The 9,844-nt window shown below is 47.8% G+C and overlaps 1 protein-coding gene across 3 annotated transcripts in view; it reads left to right on the top strand.

Moving 5' to 3' along the window:
• Nucleotides 1-329: 329 nt before the first annotated feature.
• Nucleotides 330-9,844, top strand: part of FGFRL1 (fibroblast growth factor receptor like 1) — a 163,196-nt gene continuing 153,681 nt past the window's right edge. The window contains exons 1-2 of one of the 3 annotated variants that reach the window (XM_033060355.1): nucleotides 330-736; nucleotides 1,765-1,874. In XM_033060355.1, coding sequence (XP_032916246.1) covers nucleotides 1,814-1,874 — 61 coding nt within the window. In that variant the 5' untranslated portion in view covers nucleotides 330-736; nucleotides 1,765-1,813. Of the gene's footprint in view, nucleotides 737-1,096; nucleotides 1,171-1,314; nucleotides 1,388-1,764; nucleotides 1,875-9,844 lie in introns of those variants that run through there. The other 2 variants (XM_033060356.1, XM_033060357.1) reach the window with 2 other exon arrangements.

Raw genomic sequence — 9,844 nt, 5'->3', positions numbered from 1 at the left:
TGCGGGGCTGCGGGTCCGGAGCGCGGCGGGGGCTGCGGGACGCGCTCCCCGCGCACCGAGCGCTCCGCAGCCGCCCGCAAAGGGTTAAGGGGAGCGGGGCCGGCGGAGGGCGGGGGCTGCCGGGGGCTCCCGGGGATTGGTGCGAAGTTTGGAGCGGGGCGGCCCCGCACCGCCCTCCGCGGCGGCTCGGCCCCCACCGCCACAAAGCCCTGCAGGGAAAGTTGCTTTATCGCCGGTTTCTCTCTCCCCGGCTCTCCCCCCCCCCTCCCCTCCCCTTCCCCAGCCCCTTTCCCCTCCTCCCCTCGCTCCTTAAACGGGATTCCGGCTGGGCGAGCCGCCGGACGGCATCACCGGGCATCCCGCGGCGCGGAGCCCCGGAGGCTCTGGCAGGTCCCCGCTGTCCCTCCCCGCACACACACGCTCAGCCCGGCCCGGAAAGCAGGAAAAAAAATAATTTACAAGGTTTCCCCCTTTCCCTGACCTCCTCGCCCGTGACTCTCGAGTGGAAAAAAAAAAACCGCCCGCGGGGGCGAAGCGGGGGGAGGTTGTTAAAAAGCCGGTGAAGGGGCAGAGCCGCTCCGTGGGGAGGGCACCCCCAGGCAGCCCCCGGGGAGGGGGGATGAGGTAGAGGCCGGCGGCGGAGCGCCCGCCGGGCGCCGTGTCCGCGGAGGGCATGAGGCGGCGAGCGGCGGGGATGGGCTCCGGAGCGCGGTGCTAGAGCCCGGCAGCAGCCAAGGTAAGTGTGTGTGCCCCGCTCCGCCACCCGCGCCGGGACACCCGCACGGCCGGGAGCCGCCGCGGGGCAGCACCAGGTGGCATCGCTCCGGGTGTTGTCCCCCCGCGCGTCCCTCCCTTCCGCGACCCCGGTGAATTCCCGGCGGTGAATTCCCGGCGGTGAATATCCCGTTACCGCCGCGGCCCCGCCGCCCCCCGCGCCCGCTGCGGAGCGAGCGAGCGGCGGAGCGGCCGCGCTGCCTTTGCTGGATGCTGGACGCGGGTTGTTGTGTGTCCTGGGGGCACGGGGTGTTTAAACCGGGGAGTTTACAAGGGTGAGGAATCCAGACAGTGTTTAGAGAGTGAGAGTTTTAGGAGGAGAACAGGGTGTAATTAATGTAAACCTGATCTTCCCCGGGTGTGCGTATCGCAGCGAAGGCATCTTCAAGAATCTGGGTAATTAAGTGCGGTTGCGCTTTGGGACGCACCTCTGGAGCCCACGGAAACAAGTGGGGCTGTTGGTGGGGGGAGCAGGGGGCGAGAGAAGAGGAAAGGAGGAATCAGTGCTGTGCAGAGGAGTCTCGGAGTGGAGGAAGGCGCGCACCCAGAGCAGAGCCTGGCTGAGGGGCACTGGAGCAGCAACACAAAGTTTTCTGGGCTGCTGATGGGAGAGGTAACATTCCTCCTCCCCCTTCCACCAAGTTCCTCCGCAAATTGTTAACCTGAAATCTTGTTTTATGGCCACTTGCTAGCGTTTTGTTTGCCTTCCAGACTGGTTCTGTACAGGATACCAAAGAATTATGCATTAACTGTAAACTTAGAGGAGCTTACTGGCCTCAGTGGGTTCTTGATTTATATCAGGCTAAAGCAGAGAGGAGGGCAAAGTTTTACTCACTGAGCACCAAGGAATGAATTACAAGTACGTTCTCTTTCACTTGCCATTTCTTCTTGTCAGTCTTCTTAGTAGGATTTAAAACTCTGCAAAGTTGAGGGTCGTTTGGGGTTTTTTCCCCCCATTAACTATTTTGCTCTCCTTTTTCCTGCCTCCAGGTCTGAGAGGACAGTAGCCTGTGCGACACGGCGGGATCTGGTTTTCAAAATGGAATTGCAGCTGGCGCTCCTTCTCGCAGGGATAATTGCATTTTCGGACTCGGCGAGAGGTAAGGGGACAGCTTGGTGCGATCACCCTGGGACTCTCTCCCTTCCCTCTGCTCCGTGAACACCCGGGGCACCCCTCAGGGACCCCCCAGGAGAGTTGCTGTCAGCAGGGACTCGTCCCCTGCACATTTTTATCTGCACAGAGGTGCAGGCTCGTGCCCACGCGTGGTGCTGCCTCACCTGCGTGGTTCGGGGCCGTCGTTTGGGATGGAGCGTGGTCACTGCGGCTTTGCTGAGGTCTGCCAGGCACAGGTGAACTTCCAAGGGCTTTTCTTGTGCCTGTGTAAAAATACACAGACAATTTTAAAGAAAAGCAACTGCATTCCTGTGTGGATCAGAAATACCTCTACCCTCCTGTAATCCCTCCAGCCTCTGCCCTGTGTATTCCCACTTACAAACTAAACAAACACATCCATTAACTTCCCCGGTGACAGACAAATGACAGTTTCCAACAGCAAGAGCGTATTTTAGCACTGAGGCTCCAGCAGTTGATCAGATTTCAATAAACAGGTTACCCTTCCAGAGGCAAATTGAAATACATTGACCTGGGAATGATGGGGGTAGGATAAAAGAAGTTTCTTTATGGCAAGGTGCTTTTAGTGAAGCTCTGGGATCAGAGTGCAAGGAGCGGTGGCGCTTCCTGCACTTTTGCCCGTGCTGTACCTTGGTGGGTGCTGTCCTTAGAAAGCCTGAATGGCAATCCAGGCTTTCAGCTCCCCACCTCTGGTCACAAAGTAAGGGCTGCATTGTTCCAGGAGAATGGGGGTATGACTTTAGGATGCAGATTGCTCCAGCTTCAATTCCAGACAGTCTCAGAGTTTTGAGAATTGTTGTAAGATCTTCAAGTCATCCAGCATGATGGACTTGTGAATTAAAAGATTTAAACTTACCCTTTACTTCGGCTGTAACTTGCCAAAAATAAATCTTGGGGGATGAGGGTGGGAAAGGAGAGGGGGAACATTACTCTGAAAACCCAAGTTTGGTTTAGTGCACTGCTTTTTTTTTTCTTCTTGGCATTGGCTCCCAAGCAAATATTTTATGGAGGCAAAAGCACTATAAAATGATTTGGCTGGAAGCTGAATGAAAAAGAAAACAGTATATAGGCTATAATTCCTGCAAGTCTGAATTCCAGGCCAGGCTTACAATGGAGACTCAGTTTAAGTTGTGGGCGATGGGCAGCAGTGTATGAATTAAGATGACTTCATGGATGTATATTATTGCAATGGACCTGAGAAGTTGGTGGAGTTCCGGAAAAGATCTGAAGTGGGCAGGAGAAGACAAAAAGATTCTTGTCTCTGATGTGAGCTGAGTGTCGGCTGCTTTACTGGCTGACCCTGGTTAAATTTGGTTTGCAATTGTCTTGCTCATGGGCTGTTGTAATGGGAAGAAGTGACAGAAAATTGACAGCAGTAATTTCAGGACACCATTATTTTTCCTGTGGAAAGGTCTTTTTAATATCATTTTGTTAGCATCATATTCGTAATTGGGTGATTTGAACACTTTTCAGAGCTGGAAAAACCCATCCTGTAAGTGTATGGAGACATGGTTCTGGTTATTTAAAATTATCTAGAAACAGAGGTTAAAAGCCAGGGCCAAATCCATGAAAAATGTCATTCATTCATGTGCTGATTTAAGAGAGGGGAAGTTGAGAAGAAAAAGGAGTCATTGCTGTGAAAACAGACAAAATTCTGACATTTAAGTCCTGCTTTAGACCTCCTTAAGGAGGAGAACATTTTTTGATAGTGAAGAAGGTAGATGGAAGATCAAACTTGTGAGCAGAGATGAGACACCTCTCAGAACTTTGAAACTTCGTGCTGACAAATACCTCCAATTGTTAGGTGTTTACATTGGGAAAATTTCAGGGTCTTGGAAGAATGTGCCAGGCTTTTCCTGTGCCTGCAGAGTTTTTCTGAGCGCCTGGTACGAGGGCTTTGGCCACTGGAGATGTGTAAATGTTACCTGCTGCAGTCGCTCAGGTTTTATAGGCAGTCCTTCAGCCAAATCTCAGCCTGAGGTCATGAGGCTCTTCTCTGGAGGAAGAAGGGCTCTTTGTTTTGGTCAAACAGCATTTAATATCTGTGTCCTGATTGCAGATTAGACGTGAGTGGCCCGAAGTGTGCCAGCACCTCCTGATCCGAGGCACCAGAAGTTAAATAGGTGCTGCTGGCTGGCAGTCAATGAGGAAGGTGGCTGAGGAGGCTCTCTGGGAAAGTGCTGGTCCTTCTTTTCTACTCATTTTAGGCAGAAGTAGGTTATGCTGTAATTAGGGAGTTAATTTGGAGCTGACTGAATGCCTGTGCTCGGGGCAGGGCTGTGCCGTGGTGCATCTGCACAAGGGGGCAGAGTTAAGTTGCCCACGCGCTCCCTTTGATATTTCCTGACAGTTGAATGCTCAGCTGCAATCTTGCATTAAATGTTACATTGTATTGTTTTTACATCTTTATTTAGGTGACACCTTTTAAGGCAAAGGGCCCTGCAGGAATGACTGATTTGGTTTATGGGGCAGGTTTTTTTTTCCACCTTTCAGCAAAAAGAAGCATTTTTCCAGGGTCGGATGTGTGCCTGCTGGCTCTGTCCCACCAATGCATCTCATCACTGTTGTAGAGAACACTGTAAAAAAGGGAATATCTTAGCAAACCAAGATAAACTCTTGAGAAAGAGGCAATACCTTTGAAGCAGCCAGGCAAAACAGAGAGCAGGTCTGATTTTAGAGGTCCAGGTTGTAGAACTGCCTGTGTTTGAAGGGATGAGGGATGAGGTAGCTCTGGCTGTGTTTGAGCCAACGCTTTTGGGGTTGAAACTGAAAGACTTTGACTAAGGGCTTGTGTACACCTGGAAATGCACTGGAATAACCCTTCCAAAAACTTAGTGTGGAATAACTCTCAGTGGTCAATCTTATTCCAGGCTAAGGATCTCCTGAAGGGAGCCTGTACCAAAAAGTCTTCCTTGGGAGCTATTTCGGTAGACATCTAAACCCCTTCTTTTCCTTGTGGCTCAAGACTAGAATTCCTGTGTGCTCAAAACCCACTCTTGGAGAACAAAACCTGTGTGTTGTGGCTTTCTAAGAGGGACTGAGCCTTCCAACTGCCAGCCAAGCGAGGGGCAGCAGCTCCAGCCTGGCTCCCAGCCGTGATGGATAATGTCTGCTCTGAACCTGGATCACAGTGCAGGTCCAGCGGCTCACCCCTCGTGTTATTCCATTCCTGCTCTCTCCAAGCAGCCCCATACTGGGCATAAAAGTCTTCAGTGTCCTGCCCTGGCCCTCCTCTGCAGGGATTAATGCCATCTTGGGTCACTAACCTTCAGTGACTAAGTTCTGCAGCAATGTAGCTCCTGCCACGCCACACCTCCGGCTGGACACAGGTAATACAATCTGATATTTTCCTGCCTATGTTATCTCAGTGACAGACAACGTGAGATTTGTTCCAAATCTGTCAGGTTGCCATCATATTCACGTTGGTGACCGTATATGGTAACATTGGGATGTGCCTGGCTTGGTCCCGTGGCTTAAGCAAGATTTTGTACGGTATGTTTAGAAGTTTTTGGTAAGAGCAGTAACCACCCTCCTGTTAGCAAGTAAACTGATATTCTGCTGGAAACTAATTAGTTTGGATGTTGATTTCATTTTTGGTGCATTGCGTAGGGAGGGGAAGAACGGGCCCTTCATTGCTTTCTGTTCTGGCACTTCTCTGTGCGACCTTGGCTTGCAAACATGCTTGGTGTCTGCTTTACAGGAGCTGCTGATTGGGCCACCTCAAAATTCAATGGTTTCATGCAGAAATAATGTTATGTGCCATTTTGGTTTCTCTTAATATTGAAGAAAAGGGAATAGGATGCTAGAGGTGTTTTGTTTTTTATTTCTTGGAAATGGAGTTCTTCGTTCTGACGAACAGAATTCCCATTCTGTAACTTTGGGGTTTATAAGAGTGAAGTTTGGGGTTTAAAAGAGTCCTTCAGTAAGCACAGAAAAGATCAATAATGGTAATGTGGGAGAGATGGTTATTGGCTTCTGTTCTACGCCTTTATTCTTGTTGAGTGGTTGTTAGCAGATAGAATGATTAGGTAATTTCTCGCTTGTGAAAGAGAAGCATGTTCAGATCTAACAGCCTGATTCAGATTTTATGGATTCACAGCACATCTTCTGGTGAAGTTTGGGGCATTTTTTGGATCTTGTTCATGAATAATCTGTCAGCATGACTTGTACCTAGAGTCAACATGACGATCTAAGAAAATCCTGGTTATTTTTTTAAATGCTGGTTCCTCCCTTCTTCTGAGGCTGCTTTAAATTGTGGCTGAATTTAAACATAAAATTCAGCGTGCGTCATACTGGAAAATTAGGGTTGTTTTTATTTGTTTTTAATTAGGAATATTACAAAACTCAGCAAATTGCTCAAATGCATCAAGATTTTCCCTAAATTTTTATAACTCTGTTTTCCAAGTCCATATGTTTCTTTGACCTTCATTAAAAGACGCAAGCGGCAAATCAAAATGTGTCTTTTCTGGGATGAACTTGCAACAGCAAAGGCTGGACTCCAAAGCCTGAGTCTTAGCCACAGAAGCAACTTTATATGCCATGAGGTGGTGCTTGAGATATTACAGGAAAGTGTTTTTACTCAGGAGAAGAATATAACTCGAAATTGAAAAAGAAGTGACACTTGCTAGCAAGTAGGAACTCCCTTTTCAAGATTTGGAGCCATTGGTGCCAATTTATTAACTAAAGCTGAAGTTTTTCATTTGGCATGAATTGGCTGATAGAGCTGATCTTTTCCAATATCCTCTCTGATATTTCCTTTTTGAGTGTCTGTCTCACCATGAGGGACGCTGATGCATCGGGGCACAGAACACTCGTCGTGGAACAGTGTCAGTGCAGTAGAGTCTGCCTTGCATTTTTGGGTTAATTACTGGAAGAGATAAAAATTTCCACTGAAAAAAGAAAATAATGATGCAGAGATCCTCGTGTGCCTAGGTTGAATTAAAAAAACACAACACAACCTTTAAACATAGTTTTATTTATACAGTGAGATCAGAACTGGTGCAGCTGATTTTCCTGAGATGTGATGGTCCTACTTGTGTCTGCAGTGTCTTGTAAAACCCTGCTGCCAAAAGGGTCTGTGCAAATGTATCCCACCAGTACAGGAGTTGGTGGAAATGCTCTTTTCTCACATTTCTTTCATTACCCTCCTCATTTTGTCTTGTTTCAAGTAATTTGTCTTTCATCTGACCTCTTCCTGTATTTTCTGGTGGGCTGCTCAAGCTAAGATGCATTTGATATTGTTTGGATATTTAATTTGGATTTCTAGTCCTTATCTTGTTCTCTGTAATCAACCTTTACTTTGAGCTTTCTCTAATAATAACGCCCCCATACCTATAGAGCTGTGTTTACCTATTCTAATATTTTGCTACAAGGAACATTTTTGGTCATATAAGGGACTTTTTGAGAGTGGACCCAGTGTGAACGCAGAAGTTGCAAAGACCAGATTCAAGTCCGTTCAGTCTGCTGCTCTTTCATAGCAACTGTGGCACTATGGTAAAAGAAAAACATTTCCAAAAGCAAGCTTGATTAATCTGATCGTGCTGTCCTGATGTCGTATGAGATAGGCAGATGCAGCCCATGCCAGTTGTGACAGGTTGGGACCTGATTCAGAGCCTGTGAGTGTTGGTGCTTTGACTCCTACTCACTCCCAGAGGCTTTGGATCCATCCCTGAAGGTGAGTTACACAGATTATCTGTGATTCCCTCCTCATGTGTGACAGCAGAGGGGATGTGGGCTGTGTGCCACTCTCCTGCTTGGCTGCATGGCTTGGACCCACAGTTTTTATTCTAGAAAAGCACATCTTGCTGCTGACTGCCAGCTCTGGCTGGTGGGTGGAGTGTGTGCTGCTGGGGCTGAAAACAATTTGGAAATTCACTGCTTGAACTTTGGGTTGCTGCAGAGAGGTTATCCCCAAAGACAGAGAGCCTCTTGTGGGCAGTGTTCTGGGTGTGGAGGGGCTGAAGACTTGCCTAAGTGCTGTTTAATAAGTGAGTGTATGCTGTTTATTGCCAAATCCATTCCCACCTCTGATTTTTTTTTTTCCCTTTCCCAGTCAACTAAACCTGGGCTATGTGGAGTTTGGTTGGTTGCTCTGATTCCTCAGGGTCCCCTTTGTGTCACAGCAGAAGCACAGCATCCTGCAGTGCTGTGAGGAACCTGGTGTTATTTCATCCCAGCCACTCCAATTTTCATGAAGAAATTCAGCCAATAACTCCAGGCTACTTCTTCCATTAAGTGTTCAAACTTAATTTTGAGCTTCACTAAGGAAAGAAGAAAAATGTAAATTGGGAACAGAGGCTCCTTGGAGCAGGTTAATGTTTCTCAGGATGGCTGCACCTCTATGCTCAGCTTCTCTACAGGTGGCTCCCAGCCTGATGGGACACAAAATTTCTTCTCATATGTGGTAAATTTATTTCACAAGGGGTTCACACAATCTTGGGTGTCCTGTCAAGTGAGTAATGCAAGAGGTGTCATACCCTAGATGGCACTTGGGTGGCATTGACTTGGGTGGGTATTTTAGGAGCCATCAGTATTTTTGCCTGTCAGATAAAAACACAGCAACAGCAGACAAATAGGGAAATGTGGACTTAGTTTGTGCAATAGGCATTTTAAAAAATCTGTATTCTCCTTGCTGGGTTTGCTCCACACACCCCCTGAACCAATGACTTTAAGAGTTAGATATTAGCGTGGACTGGCATCTACCACATCTCTGGGGAAAAGCTGGAGAGGAGAATGGAGGGATATGCATTTTCTCCAAGAGAAAATGTAGTCCAGATTAATTAGTGTATCCTTGCTGGTGCCTGGGAGAGGCTCTCGAGCTGGCAGTGTGTGACTCAAGGGGATGTTGGGATGCAGCTTTTCCAAGTCTGTGCTGTAGCTCTCTTGTGTCCTGTGTCCTCCCAGGTGCCCCCACATACAGGTGTGAGACTCAGTTGGCTTTTGACCAATATGTGACTCTGAGTAAAAGCCTTGTAATGTAGAAGGGGTGCTTTCATTGTGCCAGCTACTGTTTTACTATTGCTTTATATGGATTTTAATCTCCTTTGTTCTAGACAGAAGTGCATGGGGTGAGGCCAAATCAAGCACAAAGGAGGGAAAAGGCAAAGCTGTTCAGACTCACCAGTCTCTCAGAGCTGCACAATTTAAAGTGCTGGAGTTAGGCTGCTGTGGATGCTGCAGCAGTGTGAACAGGTTCCTTTCCCTCCTCCTTCCTCTCTAATGGATTTGTGTGGAGGAACAGAAGTTACTTTTCTCAGATCTGTTAACACAGATCTGTGACCGATCTGTACCTGCTGGTTAAGCAATGGCAAGTGCCAGATGAGCTGCAGGTGTGTGAACTGTGTGTCAAGGATGGAAGAGTTAATGAGTAACAGGATGAACCTCTGAACATTGTGGAATATCTCCCCAGGGATACTCCAGACTCTGTGAAGGAAGGGTGCTTGTTTGTCATTGACCAGTGAGTGTTAAACTGGTGGCTCTAACTCCTGCAGATTTTCGGAGGGTGCTGTGAGCCACCTTGCTCACCTTCTGGGTTAATCCAAATCTTCCCTGTTCTTCTGCAAACTAACACAACATTTGGGTGGCAATAACAGTGTCTCTTTATCCAGATGAGTAATACTGGAAAGTGTTGAATGTAATTTTGGGCAGTTTGAAATGGAAAAGCTGGGGAGGAGTTGACAGCTCCTCCAGCATGTGGAGATCAGGCTCCATGCTCTGATAAGTCATTTCATATTTTAATGTTCAGCATTGGATTACAAAGGTGATAGTCCCTTTAGGTTCAGTGAGTTGTGGCTGAGTAGGTGTGAGTAGGATTTAAATATATAATTCAGAGAGCAGAAACTGGAACCTCGTAAGACCAGGCTGAGTTTCAGTTCTGTGCAGGGTGGCACCACACCATGGGAGGGTTCATCATGATCTGCAATAGTTAATATAAAACTA

This window comes from Catharus ustulatus, chromosome 5 (assembly GCF_009819885.2).
Source record: "Catharus ustulatus isolate bCatUst1 chromosome 5, bCatUst1.pri.v2, whole genome shotgun sequence".
Taxonomy (NCBI): Eukaryota; Metazoa; Chordata; class Aves; order Passeriformes; family Turdidae; genus Catharus; species Catharus ustulatus.
This window is presented reverse-complemented; position numbering and strand designations above follow the sequence as displayed.